The sequence below is a fragment of the Sander lucioperca genome, chromosome 16 (assembly GCF_008315115.2).
Source record: "Sander lucioperca isolate FBNREF2018 chromosome 16, SLUC_FBN_1.2, whole genome shotgun sequence".
NCBI lineage: Eukaryota > Metazoa > Chordata > Actinopteri > Perciformes > Percidae > Sander > Sander lucioperca.
The window spans coordinates 30,588,361-30,615,005 of record NC_050188.1 but is presented as its reverse complement, the minus strand read 5'-3'; the positions used below and the strand labels follow the sequence as shown (position 1 = coordinate 30,615,005).

General features: G+C 39.8%; 1 protein-coding gene across 7 annotated transcripts in view; it reads right to left on the bottom strand.

The window, feature by feature from the left end:
• The window catches only part of LOC116046400 (protein FAM131B-like), a 60,200-nt gene that overhangs the window by 14,437 nt on the left and 19,118 nt on the right, over positions 1-26,645 (bottom strand). For 6 of the 7 annotated variants that reach the window (XR_004104136.2, XM_031294757.2, XM_031294760.2 and 3 more), the window contains exon 2: positions 14,787-14,824. Coding sequence is in view for 4 of the 7 variants with exons in the window: in XM_031294757.2 (XP_031150617.1) it covers positions 14,787-14,824 (38 nt within the window). In the remaining 3 variants the exon portion in view is untranslated. Of the gene's footprint in view, positions 1-1,524; positions 1,543-14,786; positions 14,825-26,645 lie in introns of those variants that run through there. The other variant, XM_035993398.1, reaches the window with a different exon arrangement.

The following is a 26,645-nucleotide window of genomic DNA, read 5'->3' as shown; positions in this document are numbered from 1 at the left end:
AAATAAATAAATGTTCTTCCTTAAAATACAGGGGGCATAAGTAAGCACAACCCTATGTTAAATTTCCATAGAGGCAGGCATATTTTTATTTTTAAAGGCCAGTTATTTCATGGATCCAGGATACTATGCATCCTGATAAAGTTCCCTTGGCCTTTGGAATTAAAATAGCCCCACATCATCACATACCCTTCACCATACCTAGAGATTGGCATGGGGTACTTTCCATAAAATCATCTCTCTATCATCTCTTTAAGGATGCATAGTATCCAGGATAATATGCATCCTGATAAAGTTCCCTTGGTCTTTGGAATTAAAATAGCCCCACATCATCACATACCCTTCACCATACCTACAGATTGGCATGGTTTGATTTCAGTTAGCCTAATAGCTGGTTTGATTTGCATTGAGAGATGATCTTATGGAAAGTACCCCATGCCAATCTCTAGGTATGGTGAATTTATTTACGATACATTTTTCATTCACAAAGAAAATTGGTGTCCTTAAAGGTTGGATTTTTCCTCATTTTTTAATTAAGGCATTAACATCAATTTCCAAAAGATGATTTTTTTTTTTTTTATTCCTCTTTTTAGTCAACTTTAGCATGGATTCATAAACTTATGAGTGCCACTGTGTGTATATATATATATATATATATATATATATATATATATATATATATATATATATATATATATATTGGCAGTATTGGAGATCTAAAAGGCAGTATTGGAGATTTGTTAAAGAGACCAAAGCAGAGCTAAAAAGAAAAGGAGAGTGCAAATAGGCAACAGTTGACTGATGTATTTACTGTTAGTGAATAACAAGAGGAAGCCTTCACTTGGTTTAAGGGAGAAAATGTTTCCAGAGCTTTGATTTAGAGCCAAAGATACAATTTCGGCTGCCTGCCAAGTGTGATAAAACTTATTTTGCTAAGACATTTGCTAGCTTTTCACCAAAACTAAAAATGGAAATGTGGTCCACCTGAGTGGAAAAGAATTCAATGTCGATCTCAAAGTCAAAACAACGCTCCCTTTGGGTCGGCAAGGAAGTGTGTCTGTGTGAGATTATTTGCCTCCGAGCATATTTGAGTCAACAAAATTCACATTGCGCAAATGAATTCTGCTTATGGCACAGAAAAAGTTGAAGAGTGATGCACTTCATCATGCAGAGCTTTCAGTAAAAACGGGGACTTGTACGAAGGCTTCAGCTGTGGTTAAGCTTATTACAGCTTTCATCTGTGACTCTGTATATATATATATATATATATATATATATATATATATATATATATATATATATATATATATATATATGAGGCTTGCAGTACAGTAGATTAGCACAGGGAGAGTTTATGCATCTTACATGGATAAGAAAGAGGAGGTGGGAGAGAGAGAGGCAGGAAGGATAAACGAGTATGATGTTAACTTATTTACTCAAAGCCCAAACTCACATAGTGGGTGAGTGATGGAGGGGGAAATGACAAGAAGAGGAGGAAAAGAAGAAGATTTAAACCAGGAGACTTACATTGACTCCTTCCCAGTAAAACTCGGTACGGCCATGCTGGGGGATGAAGGAGGGGTGAGGGAGGGAGAAGAGGCAAGGAAAGGGAGGAGAAAAGTACAGGTATTGCAAAGGCGGGAAGAGTAGAGGGAGATTTACAAATGAGGGAAGAGGAGATTTGTGACATTGAAACTGGTCTTAAGCCTTAGTCCTAAATTACAGTAATTTGATTACAGTGATTGTACAATTTGTATATTAGGGTGTCAGCAGTTTCCTATTCTAGTTCTGTGTGGAGTTACATTTTTTTTTCTTGCAGTTTAGAACTTGAACTACTACTATATTTTAAGTGAATCTGCTCTTAAATTGAGTTAAAAATTCAATCTTTCACCCCTGCATGTATTGATTGACTCTGGTAGACTCAGTTCAGTTCAGTTGTATTCAGAAATGTCCTAATTCATGGTAGTACTTTCCCCATTTTTCAGTCTACATAGTGTTTGTGTATCAGTATCTAACCAGAACAATAACTTAGGAATGATTATTCTGTGATTCAAACAGGCGTGAAGATAATCTACAGTACGAGCTGTGCCGTGCGGATGTAAACATGCGATGCAGTAGCCTCATCTCACGAGGTTTAAAGGTCCCATGGCATGACAATTTCACTTTATGAGGTTTTTTAACATTAATATGAGTTCCCCCAGCCTGCCTATGGTCCCCCAGTGGCTAGAAATGGTGATAGGTGTAAACCGAGCCCTGGGTATCCTGCTCTGCCTTTGAGAAAATGAAAGCTCAGATGGGCCGATCTGGAATCTCCTCCTTATGACGTCATAAGGGGAAAGGTTACCTCCCCTTTCTCTGCTTTGCCCACCCAGAGAATGTAGCGCGCCAATGAGAAAGAGAGAGACATCATGGCTTGAAAACAAGTGAAGCATGGCAGTTGGTCAAGGCCACACCTCCACCCTCCACCTTGCCCCCCCTCTCTCCTCCTCAATAGCATTTAAAGCTACAGACACAGAAATGGCACATCCTAAGTAAAGCTCATTGTGGGACTGGCTCTAGTGGCTGTAATTCTGCACCAAGGCTGAATTTCAGGAAAGAACCTTCAGATACAGTATTAGGGGACCACTAAGGCCTATATAAAAGAGACTTCAGATACAGTATTAGGGGACCACTAAGGCCTATATAAAAGAGACTTCAGATACAGTATTAGGGGACCACTAAGGTCTATATAAAAGAGACTTCAGATACAGTATTAGGGGACCACTAAGGCCTATATAAAAGAGACTTCAGATACAGTATTAGGGGACCACTAAGGCCTATATAAAAGAGACTTCAGATACAGTATTAGGGGACCACTAAGGCCTATATAAAAGAGACTTCAGATACAGTATTAGAGGACCACTAAGGTCTATATAAAAGAGACTTCAGATACAGTATTAGGGGACCACTAAGGCCTATATAAAAGAGACTTCAGATACAGTATTAGGGGACCACTAAGGTCTATATAAAAGAGACTTCAGATACAGTATTAGGGGACCACTGAGGCCTATATAAAAGAGACTTCAGATACAGTATTAGGGGACCACTAAGGCCTATATAAAAGAGACTTCAGATACAGTATTAGGGGACCACTAGTCTCTATATAAAAGAGACTTCAGATACAGTATTAGGGGACCACTAAGGTCTATATAAAAGCATCCAAAAAGCAGCATGTCATAGGACCTTTGTGTGTAGGACTGTGTTTGTGTGTGCTGCACCATTCCTCTTTGTCCATTTACAATGCTCAGAATGTTTAGGTAACCAATGGATACCATTCAGCAGTTGCCGGGGGCAACAGCAAATCTGATGGGTGACCAAACCTGGACACCATTTATTGTGTGTCCTCATATTCACACACACACGCGCACGCACGCACGCACACACATGCACAGACCATCATGCATATTCATCCCAGTGTACAATGGGCAGAAAGGGAGAGGGGAAACATTTTGGAAACTGCGGTCGCTCCAGAGAATTTAAATACGCTGCTGTCAAAAGGGATTTTTTTTGGTTTTCATTTTTTAACATCAGAGTTTCTCCACTGGCACTTTAAGTTTGTTATCATCGTTGTACTGTTCAAGGCCACAGATCACAGACTGCATGGGAGGTGACATGGAAAATGCCCCAAACATTATGTCAAAATAAATGCCAAACTTTATTTCCTGTCCTCAACAAGGCTGCTGCTGCTGCTACAGAAGTGGTTGGAGACATCTAGGAGTTTGGTTTATGTTTATATGAAATGTAAAATTAATGATCCTTAATCTTTAAAACGTGTTTGCTTGTGCAGGGCAGCATCTCCATCAATAACACAGCTTCAGTCAAAATAATTTGTATAGCTAACCCTTTAATGCAGAACCCTCTCTACAATGTCATGTGACATTAGTAAGTGTAAAGACGATCCTAAAATCTGCACATTTGAGTCAGACTTTAATGCTTTGGCTTCATTCTGTATGGGAAATGCTAGGCTGATTATATTTGATCTTATTTTAACCTGCACATTAGCGTTTATTGTGTCAGCCTGACTAACTGAAAGTTTGGATAATTTTTTTCTCTCTAACTACTCTATTTAATATGAAGGAAAATAGTGGTCACATAAGTGCTTCTGGTGTCTCTTACACCCACTAATGGGTATAAAGAAAGAAAAAGCCTTGATCTGTGGCTAAGTTAAAAAAAATCCACTTTCAGGCACTCAAGTGGATGGTTAAGAATAAAAATATTTTAATAATACAGGCTTTTACACTGACAGAATACCCAAACCATACTGGCATACTTGCCTTTTTTCAGAGTGTCTTGTCTCTGCTGTATTTGTAGCTGCTTTAAAGAAACTGTAAAGCTACACAGGGCTGCTTTGCTCATGTTAATGTATTCATTTTAGGTAACTCTTGGAACGTCAACACCCAAAAGTCCATCTAATAGATGTCAACAAGCTGCTAACAGCATATGTAACCACAAGGGTCTGGATCGATCTGGATCGACATATCAATACATATCATCTTTAAGGTATGCCTTCTTTTAAATTCCCAGTTTATATTTATTCTTTTTATAAAAAGAATATTTTTTTTTTCTTAAATGTCTGGAAGAGCTCAGTTATTTTTGTGAATTGATATAAAGGTAACTGATAGAGTGGACATATGATATCGTCTCATAAACCTCGCAGGCCCCTGAATTCCATCGAATCGTAATTGTATCGTGTCATACTTTGTTATACCAGTAAATATTATATCATTGTCCAAAGAATTAGTATAATATTGTGTCATGATTAAAGTTGTGATTTGCACCTCTAGTAGCCAACATAACAGGTCTATCATGCTTTATACCAAACATTTACACATTAAATAGACCCCTGGCTCTCTTCATTATGATGTCTTGATTTGTTAGTTTCAGCCAGCAGAGAAGTGACCACAGCCAACAGTAATAACAAATTCATAACACAGATGGATTGAATCAACAGCATTTCATTGTGACGGAAGGTGTTCCTTTTTATTGCATCCTCAATTGTGTGATTTCTGATGAATAAGAGATGGATTTTTACATAAAAATCTCATCTAGTTCAGCTGTAAAGGTGCATCATTCATTTCCATAAGGTCATCTAAAGAAACCAACCAAATAATAATAAAAATGCTAATACAGTGATAACATGGCTGGTGGAAGATGGACAGCCGCATTTTAATCTGGCAATAAGAGAATAAGTACAGAAAGCAGCGTGCCAGTGGCGATAAAACATTAAGATGGAGCTGTGTCTTTGTATTTATTCATGCTCTAATCCAGAGACTTTATAACGGGAATTTCTACATGAATGAATGAATGTGAATGTGGGTCTGACTTGGTTCAAGGCATTAATGCCTTTATTGGCATCCTTCATTTGGTGTCAAATACAGGAATTGGTTACCAAATTGAAACCATGGGCACACCGAAACTGGAAGCTGGAGTTAATTCTGTCTTCCTGCAGGCCCCTTTCGCTTTCTCAGAAGCATCGATGTAATCACATGTCAGAGATGTTTATTTTTTCATGACAAAGCATGACTTTAACAAAGCAGCCGCTGAGATGGCACAGGGATTTAGGGAAGCCCCGCGCAAGTCACCAGTCGCCTCGTTGTGTTTTTTGTGTCTGATCCACATTAACGAGAGCAGGGAAAGATCTGGGGAATAATTCAACACCAACTTCACCTGAGCAAAACTTTACTAAGAAAAAACTTCAGTGACATTTTTTTAACCTGAACAAACGTGTTGTTAATCATTAACACTCACTGTATAAAACTCACACAGCTGACATGCTCAACTGAACTAACTGAATAATGTTTTATTTAATCTCAAAAGCTAATGAACAGGCTCAGTTCATTTTTCAACAACTTAAATAAATCACTCAGAGATCCGAGGGAACCAAATCTCATTATTATTTGTTTGATTATGACTCATACAGTAAGAGAAATATACTCAAAAACGGCATTACATTATTTTCTGTCAATTATTTTTTTTTTAGTTAAACTATATTTAGTGTTAAAGGGACATTGAGTCATGTATGACCCTTGTCTTGTGGAAAGTCAAACAAAATAATATTATAAATACCTCCTCTTTGCATGGAAGTGTTGTGCTTTTAAGTGTTTTAACAATACTATGAACTGAAAAAAATAAAGAAATCGGTAGCTTTATAGAGATAAGCCATTACTGAGCTACGAAGCATTGGTAAATTATTTCTTAACCATTGATTACAGCTCATAAATGCTCTATAAAGAGAGTAATTAGAATGTGCTACCCAGATATTGTTACATAAGACTGAGAGTCTACAGCCATGCTAGCGGCCCTGTAAGGTTGTGCTTAGGCAGAGCAGTGCTATAAATGCTAACGTCTGCATGCTCCAATTGACAATGCTAACATTGATTCTGATGTTGATCATGTCATGTCGTGTCCAGAATGAGTCACTATTCACGTTTAAGTCGCTATTACGTGGTCAGCCTGTCCGGATTTGAAATTGTGGGATACATTTTAGGGCACTTATTGTTTCCTACAATGCACTATAATATCTAGTGAATAGAGCTCAACAGTGTGGTTTCGGAAGTAAAAATCCCATTGATTTTCTCCATAAGGATTTTGATTATCAGCCATAATGTCTAAATCATCCGAGGTAGACTCACCACGAGCTGTGAGATTGTGAAACGAAAGTTTCTGCTCCTGTAGAAACCGCAAGTCCGTATGAAATCAACCTGGTTTTAAAGCAACACTATGTAACTTTTCCCTCTTCAGTCCCCCTACAGGTTGTCTCATTGGAACTACAGCTTGCGCGGCTGTAGTTCCAATGAGACAACCTGTAGGGGGACTGAAGAGGGAAAAGTTACATAGTATGCCTTTAAGAAAAACATTTTATTTGTGATCTTATGGAGAAATACTACACTAACTCGCTGTTACTATGGAAATGTTTACCGAAACCACTGAAGGCTAGGGCGAGCTGCTACCACTGAAGTCTATGATAGTTTCTGTTCACAGTCTTGTACATTTGCCTTTTTTGTCATTTTCAAAATGTTTTTTTGCGCCGAATCAAATGTTTTTTGGTCACGATTCCTCTCGTAGCTGGTGTTGGCTTGCTTCCAGACTTAGAACTCTTAGTATAAGCAATTTTTGAAAAGTCAATGGAACAATTGAATGGGGAAAAACACTTTCAGAACCAGAGCCGTTAACAAAGTGGGCAGTCACTGTTCTATATCGATGCTCTCTACAATATTAAAACTATTCCACAATGCATTGTGAATTTCTGTCACTTAGCAATCAACAAGTAACGTAAATTGATAAACATGATGTGTTTGCTGGCTCTTCCTGGATGTTTTTTGGAAGAAGGTAATGTGAAATAGAGTTGTCAATCTTCCTCAATAATACCATTTGAATTTAATTTGTAATTTTTTTAAATATTCGAATAATAATCAAATATTCAATGCTCAAATGCAGCCTGTTATTAATATGTACTACACTACTCAGGCGTATGCATTGCCAATGCCACTATAAGCATGTGGTTGTTGTTACACGGTCTGTCCACTAGAGGGACTTCCAACATCATCCTGGCCTTGAAGGGGACCTACGTCATGGCGCATTGCATTTCTGGCACGCAACTTTGTTTACATTCATTTTCCACCACGAGCACACAGCGACAAACACAAATCAACAGAGAACTCTGTAATGAAACATTATGTAGTGAAGTGGCTCTGTTGTAAAGGCTAACGTTGCTCGGTTAGCACAACGACATCATGTTAGAAAGCACAGCCGAAACGATTTGTCATAAACTAAGCAACAATAGTTTTAGCTACGGCATGGCATTAATAACTAAGCCAAACGGTACTGTCACTACTATCTTAGTGATTTATAAGCAACCCGTTTCTTGCAGATTGTCACGTCACTGAGAATACAGCTATTAGAAGGTAATATATGAAGTGAAAGCTATCTCTGACTGCTGTAGGGCAGCTAACATTAACTTTAGCTGTTTCCATGAAGCTCCCAGCTAAGCTCCTAAAACTCGCAAGCAGTTAGGAAACACGAGCTAGCTAACTAATGATAACATAAGCATTTTGGGTCGGTGGATGATGATGTTAAAGTCATGTTAAAACTATTTCCCACCTTTTTTCCGATTTCCAGCCGCAGCCTGTCATTTCCACTGTACTAACATTACTTGGTACGTAACGTTAATGTTAGCTCCGTGATCTAAAGACCTCACAATGCCTTGTGTTTCTCACTCCCCTTAACTTATTGTTAATCAGATAGGTTTTTTTTTACTATTCAAATTATATTTGACTTTTGGAATTCGTTCCAACAGCCCTAATGTGAGCTGTCATAGGCAAACCATGGATGTATTATATTTAAGGCAAACTCATCTTTCACTTGCTGCCATAGCGACGGTATGGATGTTTAATTTCTGCAACAGCAATCTTTTGGCACAGAGAAAATGACCAGTGTAGTGTCCGGTAGTGTTTTTTCATGTGAAGGTTGAGGTTGAGGTTACTATGTAGTACTCTACATAGAACTCCCCGACATAGTGAGTAGGGAGTAGTGAATGAGTGAATGATTCCAGACACAGATCATGTATAAAGTTTACCCTCTTCACTATTTGGTAATAAACACTAAACATGATAAGTGACTAAAGTTTTTTTACAATTCACTCTGAGGGGGACATGACTGCAATTTATCCAATAGTTGTCAAGACATTTCACTAAAGAACCAAATTGTCAACCTCAGTAGGATTCATCCTCTGGGGACCCCGAATGTCAAAATGTTAATGTCAATCCTTCAAATCGTTTTTTAAATATTTCTGTCTGAAGTGGTGGACTGAGAGACAAACTTCGTAATCCCTAGAGTCATGCCGCTAGCATGGCTAAAAAAATATTTTCTTCTGTTAACATAAGTCTAAGATACAACGCAGCAAGTGTTAAAATCTCAGCAGTTGGCCCAGCCGATCAGTCTTTGGTATTGATCACGAACCCTGTCACCCTTAATGCAGATACATTATTAGCATTGTGTGCTATAGAGAAGAAAACGGTACGTATTTTAAAGTAAAGTGTCCTGGGTTAGAACGTAGCTTACATAAAGAATTAATAACTGTGTGTCGGAGGTTTCGGTCATGATTTATAATGGTCAAACGTGTGAGGAGTTTGTAATGCAGTGCCATCTCTGTCCTTGGACTGTGTGTGTGTGTGTGTGTGTGTGTTAACACAGCTTGCGTCAGAGGTCGCAGGATATGGATTCAGAAGCACCCCTCAGTGTGTGAATGTAAAGCTCTCCTGGTCAACTGAGGACAAAAAAATCAAGCGTCATCACCATCGATGTAGTGGTGTGCGCGTGATCATATTTTGTAGTTAGATAGACACCATAAAATATACAACAGATGAGCTCGTCCCTGTAGCCCTGCCAATAGTGTATTTACCTGAATGGAAGAGAGACGCAGCAGCATTGTGCGAGCTCAAACTCAAGTCCATTCAGTCACGATAACATTGACGGTCTCTCAGTAAACTGACATTTACAGCTCAACATTTAACTCTGCACCCAGCTGGTTGAATCGGCTCTTTATGCTGCCTTAAAGCATTTTCCAGAAGCAGACAGTTTACACAATAATAACTACCTATCCATATGTCCATTTGCTATATTTATTTATCCTGCTCAAGGGCACAGGGTGCCTAAATGTATCCCAGCATGCACTGGACCAGATGCAGGGTACATAACTACTTTCTCTTGTGGTTTTTCTCTTTCTTGTAATATAATGTACTACCGATATATTGCACAGTCATAGGTACTATGCTGCCTACATGGCAATAAAACAAATTGATTGGGGTTTGTGACAAAAACTTTAAACCTAATCTTACAGTAATAACAGCTGTTGATTGAAATGAAGAATATCATATATAAGGAAAAGTTTATCAGTGGCTCAGTGGGACAATAAGGCATGCAAGGAACAAAATAGTGCATAATAGAAACCAGTCAGGATTTGGTACTACATGCAAGATAATCAATTCATTTAACACTTAGAGCTGTGGGATCATGTTGCTTAAAAAGCTGCTAATATTAAAAATGTTTAAAGTTTTGCTGCTACATGATGCGGAAGTGCATTTTCAGAAACTTTTACACTGTAAAAACATTTAAATCCTGGTGGGAAACATTACAGATTTGCCATTAAACAGGAAACCATTAAATAAATTGAATAGTGGTGAAATATCTAGCAGCTTTCAAGAAAATGTTTTTGTGGCATCATCTTTTGGAAACTCATTTGAAGTCTAAAATCCTTTACTGAGGAAAAACACTAATGGCGATAAATTAAGTCTTTAGTTTAGCTGCAGCTCAATCTCAGTCAGATCTGTTTGTGTTTTCCATCCTTTTAGTCAGACTTGTGTGAATTTGGAAGGCTTATATCCTCAGAGGAGATCTGATAGGAGCACTCAGTATTGATCTGACTTTTAGTGGAACCACAAACAGGCTGATGTTTCAGCTAATGTGCCTTCCACTGAGCCTAATGCTGCAGGGATGTTTCCTCGCTTAAGTTGACATTGTTGAATGTGCGAATGTGAGTCCAGCATGATGAGCTCATACCTCTGATGCCTGTATTCTGTAGTTTGTGTTTTTAAGGGTGTTTACCTGTTGAGTGTAGGGTTGGGTATCCTTTAGGGTTTTCTGTGTACCAGTGCTAAAATTATACTTTTAAAACAGTGGTGGTACTTTAAAAGAAGAACAGCACAAAATGACAGTTGGCTACATTAGTTTATTGCTAAGGCCATACGTTCAATTTAAATAATTTATTTCACAGTCAGTTACTGTTAAAAAACTTAAAGGAGAGCCACTAGATGGCAGAAGTTTCTCGAGGTGCACTTGAATACATGAGCTTACGAAGTGTAATTGAGCACACCATTAAGTCCCGTCGGTATTGTTTCTCCGACTGTGGCTGTGGCCACAGTGCAGCTAGTCTCCTCTGTGTCTTTAGCTGCAGACTGTTGTATGTCATGATGTTGGAATCCGTTGGAATGAAATACAGCCACACATTAGAAAATTTAGCTTTCAGCATTTTGACATGCTTAAGCCAGCTACTAGCTAACGGTAGGCTAACGTTACGTTAAGTGTGATGTTAAGTGTCACAGTGATGTTTCTGTTGCCTGTAACGTCTGTTTCAGAGCACCAGAGAGCAGCACAATAATTTAAGTGGCACCGAAATCTGTGTTGTCATTCATCCCTGTAGATACCGGTTTTATAGGAATATGGCACCGGTTTCGGTAGTCAACCCTAGTTTAGTGCAGTTAAAAAAAATTATAAATGTTCCAACAGTCCAAAGTGTTTTTTAGCCACACTAGCTGCTAGGGATGGCATTGTCAGTCTGTCGGGAGGTCCACCACTTTTGGTCCAGACTGAAATAATTATTGAAATAACTATTGGATGGATTGCCATGAAATTCATTACAGACATTCATGGTGCCCAGAGGATGGATCCTACTCACTTTGATGATCCCCTGACTTTCTCTCTGGTGCCTTCATGAGGTTTACAAGTTTGGGTTTTCAGTAGCCTTGCATTGCTAGACCCAGATCTGAATCAATCTCCACAGTGCTATGTTGGCTCTGGAGGATGGTCTGGCTACACCGCTTATCTATTTTGGGATTGGTGGGGAAAAAAACAATCGCAACTGGTCCTGGGCGGTGCTAAGCCCCGGATTGCAGCGACGGTGCCCTTGCAAAATAGATAGCAGAAGGGGAGAGGATATCGGGATTTATCCCAGCTCTGTACATCCCGTACGCCAGACTGACTCTTGCTGTTTAGAATTTATTTTGTCCGTCAGTCTGTAGTGTTTTGTTTGTTGCAGTTGGTTCATAGTCCCCTGTTTCTGAGTCTGAATCGGCTCTCTGAGCTCCTGTATTTTACTATTTTAAATCCCTCTCCACCTGCTAGCCTCCCTCTCTGCAGGTCTATAAATTACACAGAAGAGTCATGTTTGTGGAAGAAAATGACTCGAGGGCTGCCATGGGATCAGTGCTCAACAAGCAACACTTAATCAAAAATGAATTCCGCTACTGATGTCATGGCCGTGAAGTGTCAACGCTGAGCCTAAAATATGTGCAATATTTTTAAGTTTCATAGAAATCACTTCTAATGTGTTTATTCTCCCTAGGCAGGAAGCAGGGAGAAAGCTACAGGTTATTTACATCTTGCTCTTTCACTTGTAAGCTACAATTAACCTAGCAGTAATGTTAATAAATATACCTTGTGTTTACAGTAAAGAAAACTGCTGGTGTATGTCGGCCTTTCAACCCTTGTGTAGGAGGAAAAATGGCAACTCTAAAGAAAAGAAAGCAGGAGCCAATGATGGAAAAGCAATAAGATGGATGTCTGTGTTTTTGTATTTTTCTCTCTCTCTCTCTCTCTCTCTCTCTCACTCATGCTACTGCTCTCTCTCTCCCCAGGGTCTACAGCTGAGAAGTGATACATGGCTCAGTAATATTCTGAGCCCCGGGGAGAGCGGCTCTGTGGCCTTGGTAAGAGACTATCAACACGCACGCACGCACGCACACACACACACACACACACACACACACACACACACACACACACAAACACATACACACACACACACACACACACACACACACACACACACACCTTCACAGCCAGAGTGCAGACATACAGATTAATATTCTTCTTGGCTGGTTCAAAAAAACCTCTGAAAATGCAGTTGATAGATAAAGTGTAGTCATAAAGTATTAAGACAGTGACATTTGTTGTGTCTTCTCTGTACTGCAGCACATTGTATTTACAGTAACATAAAACAATGAGGGTAAAGTGCTGACTTTCATCTTTAAGTTGATGGTATTCACATTTAAATCAGGTAAACAGTGAAGGAACTGTAGCCCTTTTTAGGCCCAACTCTCCTGGGCCAAAAGTAATTACACACCCTTCAAATTCAAATTCATCTGTAACTGCTCATCGTGCCTTAGCCTTTCCCTGCTCTCATTGGGTGAGAGACAGGCTACACCCTGGACAGGTTGCCAAGCTATGACAGGGCTGACACGTGCAGACAGACAACTATTAACACCTTGGCTAATTTAGAGTCCCTAATTAATCTGGACTTTTAGACTGTGGGACGAAACCGGAGCACCCGCCGGCCTGGGACAAATATGCAAGCTCCAGCTGGACGAAGGATTCAAACCCAGAGATAAGATATTAAAAGTGCAGTAGGTAAGACTTATAAAACTAACTTTCTGTCATATTTGCTGAAACTGACCCTATGTTCCAGTAGAACTACATGAAGCAGGTAATTTAGAAAAAAAAATCCAGCTCCTCTGGCACCACCTACAGCCTGTAGTGTGATTTTCAAAAATCCACAGCTCCCTGTTCAGATTAAGGGGGGTGTCTAACTGCGTGTCCACTGCTCATGCACACACATTCATTCTCCCTTGTGGGGGGAGGGGCTAAGGAGAACGTTTTGGGCTTTAGCAGAAAGGCGGGAGGGACTGAGAAGTTGTTGATGTTCACAAGTCCTGGATCTTCACAATCCTACCTACGGCACCTTTAACATAATCGTCATTCTTGGACAAATTAAGATCCAATTTCTCTTCATATATAGTTATAAAATCATGTTAAAGGAAATTCTTGCCTTGATTAGACAGTTGGTTGTATAAAGACAGATGAGGGGGTAAAGAGACGGGTCTGACATTTAACAGATTGAAGGCAGAACATTGCGGTTATATGGTGTGTGCCCTAACCACTCAGCCACCAGGACTCCCCATCATATTTAATATTTCAGTCAGACTGTCGACTCACAGACATCCCTTGTGATGCTCGGCCAGACCTGTACAACAGCCAGTCAAGAACATCCCGCTTGTTTGGCCAATAACACTTTGGCTGCCTTGTCTGTGTTACAAAGATTGTCCTGGTGCATTGTCTTAAAATTGGGGGGATATAAATATAAAAAGGTGTGAGCATCCTAAACATCCTCAAATTAAACAATGGACCAAAAGATGTATGCTGCAGAACCATCGTCTTTTCCTACGTTACCCACAGTTCACTCAGAGTCAGGTGTGTTATGCTAGTAGCTGCTGATAAGCGAAAGCGGATTACAGAGCTCAGGTAAGCTCACCTCTTTCCAATTCCACACCCTCCAGATTTCTTTTATTTAAAAAATGTTAGTCTTCAGCCCCAACCCCACCGACTCAAGTGACGTCACGTGAGGCAATTTATCAGATTTCACAATAAAATAAAATTAATTAAATTAAATTAAAATAAAAAAGGACTTTAAATTTTCCCTTCAATTCAACTAAATTACAGCGTGCTGGAGTACAGAGACAAAACAACAAGAAACGCGACACAGTCCTGATACTTTCTGACTGTACTGTAGACAAAAGACAACACAGACACACCTGCCTTCACACACACTGTCTGTGAAAAAAAAAATACACTCTCCACACATGAATCATTAATCCTTTTTCAATGTTTAGATCTGGGCGTCCTTTCTTTTAGGCCGAGGCCTGGCCGTCTGACAGCAGGAGGCAGTTCTGGGTGAGTAAGAGCGCTTCTTTTTCTCACCTCTAAAAGATTTGAGGAGACAAGAAATGACACTCTCACACACTGCCATTTCTGTCTGGAGACTGGACAGATGTAAGAGGAGAGCTGAGGACACCGGCAGTGGTGTCTTTTGTATTCTGTCACAGTGGCTTTCAGCAAAATGGGAAAATAGATTGCAGAAACGATGGAGGCATTAAAAAAAAAAAAGAAGAAGAAAAAAAAAAAAGATAATAGCATTTTACCTGATCTCCATCTTTCTGTACCGGCACCGCATCCACTGCTGGAGAGACAGAGAGAGAGAGAGAGAAAAAACAGAGAGAGATGAATTAAAGATAATGTCATTATCACAGGTGCTTAAGTAGCTACAGGTTTCAGACCATGGCAGGAAACACAGATGCAAGAAGACACAAAATATCAGTCCAGAATACACAATTGCTTTGTCTCAACCATCAATGATAGGATAGGGCGAGCGAGGGAAGGAGAAACAGGAAGATAGAGGAGTGAGCGAGGAACACTGACAGAGAGAGGGAGAAGGAGATAACAGTATGTCAAACTTATGCAGCCTTCAACACGCTCGCTGAGGGAAAATGACAGCGCTGTCCACTATTTCTCTCTCTCACACACTCGGACGCAAACACACCATGCTAAAATTAGATTCATTATCCACGCCAAGCTTTGGCACACAGAGGGCACAACCAGTGTGAGTCATGAAGGCCAGAGATGATTCTGAAATATTTGAGGGTGATGAAAAGGGTAAGCCACTCTATTAGTAATAGAGTGCTATTTTAATAATGTAGTGGTAAAAAAAAAAAAAAAAAATAGAAAACGGGCTGTTGACCAGCCAGAACCTGAAGATTTTTTTCAGTGATGAAGACTGACTTAACCCTCTCTTTCTTTTACACGATGACTTTGAGTCTGACTTTCAAAGTAAATGAGGTTATTCACTGCAGCCTGTGAAAGCACATGTAATTATAATAATAATTAAAAAAAAACGCTGTCAGCGTTAACGCGTTAATTGACGAAGCACGTCAAGCTTGAGCTACCACCTACGGAGCTAAGCATAGTAGTACAGTTAACGTGATGCTAGACCACCAGCCCTCGGGGGGCGGGGGAGAGATGAATGTTCGGAAATAAGAGGTTGCTGTGGCCCGCCGTACAGGTTAGTTTGACCAGCGGGCAGCAGCGGTGGCCGGAGCGAGCAGCAGTGGTGGCCGGAGCGAGCAGCAGCAGCTGCGGTGGCCGGAGCGGGCGATCACGGGGGGACATCCTCAGCGGTGAAACGCGAACGGAGGCTGGAGTATAACCTAGCTAGGTGGAAAGCTAACGCTAGCCGGCCACCTGTTCCATCAATCCTGCTTGCAAGTGTCCGCTCATTAGACAAAAACTGGACTACATCCAACTTCAACGAAACTCCCAACGCGAGTTCAGAGACTGCTGTGTTTTTGTTGTTGTGGAAACAACAGTGTTTAATAACAGTGTTTCTCTGTCGCCCGGGTAAGAGTGGAGATGGGCTGTGTTAACACAGACTTGTGCAGAAATGAGCTGCTCATTAACCAGTTCACTGGACGTCAGTGAGTAATCTTTTAAAGTATCTTTTAAAATTAAAGTAATAATTATTTAGGAATTACTAAACACTATATTGACTCTAGTAAGGATACAGATTTTTAGTTTTTTAGTTAGGTAGGCCTACTTGGAGGAATTGTGTAATAATGACAGACTCACACATTTTTCTTTTGTTTACAGTAAATAAATAATTACAAATCTTAAAATCAAGTTCATAAAGTAACTTTCTTTGCATTCATTTGATTCCCAATCAAGATACACTGGTAAAAATTGCTTTCAATTGTTAATATGTACTTAAAAACTGTTCTGAAATGCAAAATAATAGAATTTTAATCATGTGATAAAATATGCGATTAATCGCGATTAAAAGAAAAATTGTTTTTTATTTGTATAGCACCTTTACAAACACTAGTTTAGAAAAGGGCTTTGACAGTAGAAACAAAAGCACATAAAAACTAGTACACATATACATAGATACACATAATTGTAATCGTGAAAATAGAAGACGCCGCGACGTGTAGTTACAGTTTTTTGAGAGGAGCACGTCACGCTACAGCGTAGGGTCCAGCGTAGGGTCCAGCGTAGGGTCCAGCGTAGGGTCCGGCGTAGTGTCGGTATCTCCACGTATCTACGTATGTATCCACGGCGTCGATTTAACACGGAAGCATAAATCTGCCTTTACTTATTTTTTTATTCGAAATTCGAGATTGTGACTTAATTTCGGTGACACCCTTACTGTTGAATGACAGTATTCCAGCCTGGTATTCAGACGCATTTTTCTGACATCATCTTTGTGTTAGCAGTGTCTAAGCAGTCAGTCATCCATCAACGCATCCGTCTCGTCAACTTCATTGTTGGCACAGAAGCTGTTGATCGAAGAAGATGTATTTCTCTATAAGTCGACTCACATCAACCTGTGCATCTGTGTCAATCTTATCCGAGCTTGTCACAGTTTTTATGTTGCTGTTTTCTGGCCAGGGAGATGACCCATCGGTAATCCATTCTACAAAACTCTGATTGGCTCCATTACTGGGGAAACAGCCTACATGTATAAAGAGCACAAAACCAGTAGCCTGACAAGCCAGACCCACATCAAGATGTTGGGTCTGGGAACTCACCATTGACAGGGCTCAATCCGAGGGACGGGATGTCTTTCAAATTCTCTCTGCACACAATAGGATAGAGCTACAACCAACCAGAGCAACGCTAGTTGATAGATTAAACTTTTGCCGTATTTTTTAAGAATGACTTCAGTGCCGTTCTTTGTTCTTTTCTCAAAGAAAAGCTTAACTCCAAGTCTTCCAGAAGACCGCTGTTCCCAGCAGCAGCAGCAGCCATAAACCCACCCACCGACTCTATATACACGATGTGATTGGCCTGACTAGAGTTTGGTTTTTCCAGCTCACAAGCCAACGGAGAGTTGCTATACGACCATGGCTCCAAATTAAATTTGCTGCCGCTAGGGTGCGTCTAGATTTCTAGGCTACAAAACCAGACCAACATTATTTGAATCACTTTCTAGTTTATAAATGGTTGTTGATTTTTGTTATATGAGCTGTAAAATCCCACATTTAAATAATTAAATGATTAAATTAGCTATTTTCGATCAGATATACAACATATTTGTGATATTGAGCTTCCGATCAACTTCCAAAATATTCAGAGATAAAACACATTTTTGCAGAGCTCAGTGGAAAATCAGTGGACTTACAATTACTAGGGCTGTCAACAAATATTCTAAATTTGAATCTATAATATCGCTTGATACTATGTGTTTTTTTGTAGAATGAATATTGAAACGTCATTTTTGGCCAATTTTGACAGCCCTAATAATTAGTAATTAGTCATTTCTTCACAGTTGAATTACTAAATTGTTCTTTCAAATTGCTTAATTAATTCCCTTTACAACAAATGCTACAGTTATTGTAGCAGTAGGAACTGAAGAATCACGTTGTTAGCTGTCTTTTAATGCAGAGGTACAATTATTTCAAATGAATAGTGTTCACAGTAATTTCCGTTTGTCCTTGTTCCTCGGGTCTCTCGTTCTCGTAGAGTTTCGATGCCACATTGGCTGTTGTTTCTCTCTTCCTTGTTTACTTTTTGCTGGCCAGCGTTGGCTGCTGGTGCACACATGCTGCTGTGTAATGCAGTGCAAAGTAAACAGTCAAAGTTGTCATGGACAAAGTAAATGGGTTGCCTGAGTTTAATACAGTTTCAGTCTGATTTTAGACTGGGATATGTAGAAATACTTTGTGTTTTAGCACAGCTTTCCGTTATCTTTGACATCCTTTACGTGTATTTCATGGGATGACATATGGAAGTCAGACAGAGAGAGAAAGACAGAAGTTTTGTCCCTGAAACTTGCCAGGTCACGTACTTTTAAGTATGCTTTTGTCAAATGTGAAGACATTATTTCTGCCACAACGCTCACAATGACTGAGCAGCCCATTTATTATAGATGGTGTAGACAGATGGATCATTCTACTCAGTCTGGAGAAAAATGACCCCAGGATTAATGTGGTGTGTGTTAGCGGTGGAGAGATAACGAGTCAGCGTCAGTGGTGGCTCAGACAGTAAAGCGGTTTGGATTTTGAGTCTAAGGTCAATGGTTGGATTCTCAAACCAAGAAGGTAAAGTTGGAAGAGGAAGTGAAGTAGAAGCAACCAAAGATCAAGAGGTTAGAAAATGAAAGAATGAGTATGTTTATGTGGACAATAGTAATCCATTAAGGGAGAATCCTGTTTCTGTTTTTACAGTTTGTAAAGCATCAAAACCAGATGAGTCATTATCGTTGGTTTGATATTCCTGAATATGTGAGTTGGTCTTTTAAAAAAAAACAGGAATACTTAAGTTTATGATGACATAAGCATGTACTGTAATTGAGTCACACAAAGAGGAGTAGTATAAGTCAGAAAAACTAATTGTATGATTAATGATATACACTATTCAAGTTATTGCTTGACTTACCCTAAAAACTTGGCTCTAAATAAACGTAAAACGTCTTGGTGAATCTGCAAGTGGGAGAGCAAGCCATACATGTTGTGTTTGTTTTTTTTCTGGTTTAATTGCAATTGACTTTCTTTATTTTGGATTCTTCTGCCTGGGTTTGAGCCTCTTATTAGTAGTTATAATCGTCGGCATTTTGCATTGAAAGTGAAAGTCTAATGCCTGTTGTGTGTAGAAAAGAGTGTACGAGTATTGTTTGTCATGCTTATGTTCCATTGCTGGCAGAATACAGCGTTAAACAAATATACCAAAGTGGGTTCAATCTCAACAGTTTTTGATCATTAAGACTAGGGCTGCACGATACGAGGAACATTTCTAGTTGCGATTCATTGGACTGATGTTGCGATTGCGAAATGATTCACGATATTGGAGGGAATGATCATTTTTGTATCATTATTCTCATTTTCATTGAAAAATATAAAAATAAAAATGAATATGGTGGGATTTTTGCGAGGATCTGTACCGGGACGTCTCTGCACCACAATACTTGATCCAGAGTGGTTTGACACATTGCTTTAAACAAATATTGCGCCCCCCTGCGATTTGGATATTGCACTAGTCCATATTGCGATTTCAGTAAAGTCGCGATTAATTGTGCAGCCCTAATTAAGACGTTACAGAGGTGACAGACTTATTTAGATGACCAACCCGGTGCAGGCAGCAGACACTGATCAGACACTTTGAGAAGTTTAATCTGAGATGTACAGTATGAAGAACTCTTTTGTCTCCCACTCTGTCTGCTGAGCTGTCCTTGTTGCTCCTGGTATGATTCATAAGCTTTGGGAGGGCTGTCCGCTGCTGTGGTTCACCTGGTCATCCTGTGGTCCCTGAAGGTTATAAAAGCTCGCCCATTAGCTCATTTTCTGTCTCGCTTCCAGCTGGCATCCACCATGTATGCTTTCCCGTTTTGATTTGGCAGCATTCAACACCTAACACAGCACCTGTTTTTTGGATTAATGGGTGCGTTGTTCAGTTATCAAACGTCCACATCTTCAAATTACTTGTTTGAAATGACCACTATCAACGGATAATGACACAAAACAGGAAAAAAGCAGCAAATCCTCACATTTGAGAATCTCGAACCAGCTAATCTTTGGCATTTTTTTCTGCATTAATGATTTTAACAATTGATAGATTGTCATTATTACTTTTTAACTAATCGTGTCAGCCCTACATTCACTGCTGATTTATCAAATTTTTACACTTAGTTATTTACCTATGTTTAATAGTTTCTCCTTTGTGTAAACGTCTCTCAACTAGTTTGTGACATTGTGTTCCATGTGATGATCCTATCCCAAATATCAACAAAAGCAGGATATGACTAATAACCAGGACAGCAGCGTGCATGTAAACGTCCTCCGTCTTCTCACGTTTCTTGGAATCACCATCTTTTATCACATCATTAGAGTGAGTGAAAACAAAATCTCTGTCCAGTAATAACACTGCCCGGCTAAAATTAGATTCATTATCCACACTTTGCCTTGGCACAGGGGGGGGCATGACCTGTATGAGTCAGCGAGGCCTGGGATGTTGAAGGATATTCGATTTAAGTGGCGATTAAAGGAGAGGCCTCCCCCGTGTTAACACAAATTATAACCTACACTACGTCTCTAATATCTCGTGGTGAGAACTGAGCTAAAATGCCGCTTTTCTTCCTCACAGCCCCTGTTGGATCCAAAACAACGCAGGAGACACTAAAATACTTACAGTCAAGTGTTTTTGAAATTAGTCCAACTTCAGCTACAAATTACACAAGTCAAGATGAGGGTGCTTATGTACAAAATTGCTTAAGTTGTTGAATATCACTCCAAGATTCTTTCAAGAGGGAATAATCTTGAGCTTTCTACACTCTCATCATTGTGGACTGCATGCATGGGAATGAAATACAATATAAATATATTTGAATATATTATAATATATGAATATATAATATATTTAAGTCGCTAAGAGAGTCAGAAAAGTCGCCTAATCTAGTGAAAAAGTCACCAAGTTGGCAACACTGTCCACAATGTTACTGCTGCAGTCCTACTTCAGCTACAAATAAGCTAGTCAAGATTAGGGTGCTTATGTAGAAAAATTGCCTATAGTTGAATATCACTCCAAGATTGTTTCAAGAGGGAATAATCTTGATGTTTTTACACTTTCATCATTGTTCAAAGCTTAAAAATCCTCTGTTAGCCCACCACCTCTCTTTCATGTCCCTTTTGATGAAAGGCTGATTGAAGTGGATTTAACAGCTGAAATCAATATGGCAGCCCGGACTCACTTATCGGTCTTCTTCGCACTAAGAGCCGATATTTCTTATGTATTGTATTCTCAACATATAGGCTCGACATCCTCATCGATGCTGGCCGCATTGATTTGGTGCTCTCTGCCAGGTCCCGCCCCCGCCCAAGAGAGCGCTGCCACTCGTCAGCGCCTAAAAATACCTCAGCCTTCATACTCCCTTCAATGGAGACTGAAGCCTTCCATCCAAATCAATATCAATAAACCCTTCTAGGCAGAGGGTGGGGGTGGGGGAGGGGAGAGGGAGTCGTCGTCACTGTTCAGTGGTAGAAGATACAGTTGGGAGATGTTGTACTTTATCTCAAGGGACAAGAAATGACAGCTCCGTACCAAAAGTCGATCCAGGCAATCGATTTGTTTAGTAAAAGAAGCAACTGTTGAGCTAAAAGGCTTGATTCCAAAATGCTTTGTATCCATTTGGAAAGAAAAAAAAATACTTCAAACAGGTATATATTCTCTAAAATTCTGCTAGTGTCTAAAATTGTCTAAACCAAAAAAATATACACTAAATGCTGTGTAAAAACGATTAATGAACATCAAACTTGACATATCTGGCCATCGTGACACATAGTGGAAGGGATGTAATGCTTTTTGTTTGCCTTCAGGGGGTCTTTACTGTACTTGTTTTTTCTAACCCAACTACTTCAGACTTTGCTGCTTAACATGAATCTATTTTCTTGAATAAACAACAATGCTGTTGTTTTTTTTTCTGGTGAGGGCAGCCTCTAAAGCCCAAAGATGAAACCAACACATTCAGACCTGTTTCCCAGAGATTGTCTATAAACACACTCTGGGTAACACAGAGGGAAAGGGTGTTTACACAGCAGGGAAAATCACAACAGAAAATGTCTACTAAATGTAGTTTAAAAATGACAGACTGGCAATGTACCACAGTGTAAGAGTATCACACGAAGGAGGTCCTCCCCCTTTCAAACTGTTTAGTGTTATAATCTTAGCTGAAGATGACATAATCAGAGTTTTTCAAAAGTTGTCTGATTTGTCTGGTGATTCCTGAACACTGAACCCACAGATTAATACTTGTGTACACACATAACGCACATACATGTACACGTTTCATGACACATTTTTCAGGCCTGACCCAGTACTTTGGGTGAAGGACAACACTTCTGAGAGTGAGTGAATGAACTTATTAGACATGCGCTCTCTCTCTCTCACTCTCTATCTCTCTCTCTCTGTTAATGACAGGCATGCAGTCTTAGTCATGACTCGGCTCTCTGTGAGTACATTTGAGATGCGACCCAGGGGATCCTGGAGGCCATTTACTCCTGACAACACACCCACACGCATGGAGGCACATACAAACTCATACACACATACACAAGCAAGTCAACCACACACACACACATGCACGCACACCGGAGACCTCTGGAGTTGATGGAGCCACGGGGGGAAAAGGAGAGGGTGAGAGAGACACAGAGGGAAGCTAAGGGCTCTCAAAATAACAGAGAGGTGGAAATATTGAAGAGGGAATGAAGGAGAGGAACAAAATCGAGAGATTGATCAAAGCTCAAAACCACAGGGCGGAGGGTATGTCGAGGAGAGAACAGCAAGGGCTGCTGGGAGAATAAGATAAAGCAAAAAGCTGAAAAGATAAGAAAAGGAGGAGGCGTGGAAGACGAAAGGAGAAGCAGGAGGAGGGAAGGACAGATATGTAGTGAATAAAAAAACACTAGCTGGTGATCACTGTGATGCAGGTTCCGTCTACTTGACACCAACTACCATGACAAATCTGTCAGCGAATCAGAAAAAGTTACATTTTTCTAATATGCCAAAACATATATGATGTATGTTTCATTATATACTGCGATCAATTTGATAGCATACTAGTAACATGAAGTTTGCATGCATTATATTACACGAGAATAAAAGAGAAACAAAACATCAGTAATACAAGAGGAGACTATGGAGGAAAAAAAATGAAAGAATCTTTAAGTAAAATGACGCCCACAGCAGCATTCTGTAAAACAGCTGTTCGGACTCACAAGTGTAACTCCAAACAGCCAGCAGGATCATGCATCACATTTAATGGACATTTACCCTGCAGCACCTGGAGGAGATGCAGCCTGCTTCCCAGTCATTACTGTCACTCAGAGTCAGGCGACCTAATGACCATTTATACTCTGGCTTACCAATTCTGCACTGTGCTACCACCACACCAAATTCCGTTCTTAAATGTAACACTTTAAAGTTTCTTTACATATCTCTTTATTTTTGGTAGGGCTGTCAAAATAACGATTAATTATATATAAATATAATAAATAAATAATTTCGATTAATTAATCTGAAAAAAAAATAACGCGTTAAAAAAAATAACGCAGATTAATCTATTCCATACGTTTGACCCGGAGCCGTACTAGCCACCATTGGACTGTAAAATGAAGGAGGGAGACAAGAATGTGCTGCCTGGATCATTAATTGGAACATTTTCTTCTTCCTGCCAACCCTGGCTACCGAAATCTGGTGCCACTGATATGTCTGTGCTTCTCTAACGTTAGCCTACTGCTAGCTAGTAGCTGGATTAAACACGGTTACAATGCTGACAGCTAACGCTGAACGGTGTAAAGTTTGACTGTGTTTTACTGTAGAGGATTCAACACCGGTATGTAACAATCTGCAGCTGCCGTGCGTTCAATGAAACTGGTAAACTACAGCCTTGTGGTGCATTTTAAGTTAATCATTATTTTTTAGCCCCGCCCCTGGTATACATGTGTCTTAGCTTAAAATACAAAAATATCAAATCTGTCAGCACGTTAGTGTGTCGCTCACGACCAAGCCTGCCAATCAGTAGACTACCCACCACATTATCTTCACTTCACCTGTTAACCTGACACTCGGCTGTCCTGCTGTTATTACAGACGTGAACTAACCACAGACAGTGGCTGCAGAATGAAAATAGGGGAAACACCGCAATGGATATTTGCCGTTATTTTTGGCTTTAAAATGATACGGGAAACAAGTCTAACATCAGTTTATGTGTATCCTGATAGATTTAAAAACATGTTGTGCTCGTCTCATGCTTTTAAAACATCTAAGACTGCAACTACAGTTAATTTCATTGTCAATTAAGCTGCTGTCTCAATTATTGAATCCAAAACCCCAAAGTATTCACTTTAAAGTCACTTAAGACAAAGAAAAGCTGGAATTAAACTGTGGAATTTTTACTTTGAAATGATTAATTAGTTATCAAAGTTGTCTCATATTAATAATCAAAGCACATAAATTATTGTGCAGCAGAGGATTTTTCCCAGAAACGAGTGTTGGGTCTGGTGTCATTATGTTGGGGGGGGGGGCATAACTCAGCATAACTCTGATGTGAAAGATGCTAATTCTTGTTTGTTCATTGTACTTGGTAATTAATCTGATTCTGGGTCTGATTATAAATCGTGTTTTGGGAGGCTGCAGTGTAATGTTTGCTTGTTAGACTGTGAAGCTCTGAGCGTCTGTGGTGGTTTGGTACAGTATGTGTGAGGCTACTGGCCTTTGAGCAAAAGGTCATTTGTGTTTGTGCATGTAACTAAAGTCTCTGCGGTGGAGTCCAACAAAAACAAAGGACCATCAGATACAAACAGAAGGCCTTCTTCATAACCGTAGATGTTCTTCACAGTCATGTAGATTTAAAAATAGTTAAGACCTGTGATTTCCATTATAGTAAAATAGCTCATGAGTGATGATTTACTGTGGTAATCAATTTGGTTATGATTAGAAAACAATCACTTTCTGCATACAGTACATCATTGGATTGTGATATAATGTAGTGTAGTCCATTCATTTGCACCGTGATAAGTTACACTAATAAAGCAAAGTAACAGAAGCAAAATCGGATTTTGTGTCGGTGAGAAAACAACTGCAACAAATGTAACCTTTCAAAACAAAACGAAACAAACTTTAAAAAAATTTCAAATTAGTTTCTGGATGCAGCTAAACTTCACTTCACAGACAACGCAGTTGAAAAGACAGTCCCTCCAGGATTTCGCGGCCTTTTATATAGATTGTTGCGGCCCAAAATGCCTGATTTTGCGGGAGCTTTTGTAAAAAAATTTGCGATAAAAGTTGCGATGTCTTTTGTATGTTTGTTGCAATGAAGTTGCGGGAGACAGTGAAAGTTGCAAAAAAAAAGTTGCGATTTCTTTTTTTGTATAGTTCTTTAAAAATAAAAAGGAAACTTGTTTCGGGGAGAATAAAACTGCTCTGGGCTGAGTTTTCCTAGTAGCCTTACCAAAAAGGCTCAGGATGCTGCAAATGTTGGTATAATATGAAAATGGCTGGTGGATTTAAGACAAAAAATAATAATTTATTGAATGAATCAAATATGAACATATCTGTCAGTGGCTTGTTGATTTTTACATTGTTAATTTCCTAACCTGGCCTGGGTTCGGTTTGATAAAGTACTTATTGGACATTGCACTTACAATAACGAGAGTAGCTGTCCTCAATTTAGGTCATTGTGTCGTCTCATCTCATCTGTGTGTGTGTTTGTGTGCGTCAGTAGCGGGAGGAACTGTATGAGCAGCAGCTCCGCCTCTGCCTGCTGCAGACAGCCGACAGGATTGAGACCGCAGCCGCTGACTTTAGAGTGAAAAAACGTTACAGCGTACATTGATGTTAAAATCTATACAGTTTGGCAGGACGGTCTGAAATGTTTTGCACGGTCTTTCGCTGTACGTTTTGTTGGTAAATGTGACATGTTCGAGTCTCGTCTTCATATCGGAAACAAGCTCTCTCTCACTCCGGCTTGGTCAGCGGCACTCAGACGTAAAGTCAGGCAAGTGGGACTGCTGGGATTGGTTGAAGTCGCGGAAAACTCCGGTTATTGGTCAAATTTGCAGAAAAGTTGCGGTGATTGGTTGAATTTGCGTGAATTGGCGTGATCGCGACATCGCGAAATCCTGGAGGGACTGAAAAGGAGCAGGTTAGGTTTCCATTGTACATACCTGCAAACTAGTCGCTTTTCGGCGAAAATGTCATCCACGTGAATTGTGTAGATCCGAAGAGTTTTTATTTGGGGGGAGCGGGGGTCCGAGACCCGGTGCTAATACGGCACCGGTGCCTTAACAACCATTCTCTACCGGACTGAATAGCAACGCGGATTTCGGTGCCTATTTAGGTGCCACTTAAATGCCTGCGCTTCTCTCTGATGCTCCGAAAACGGACATTAGAGGGAACTGAAACATTGCCGCACGGGACGCTAGTCAACACTACACCTGACAGCAGCTAACGTTAGCCTA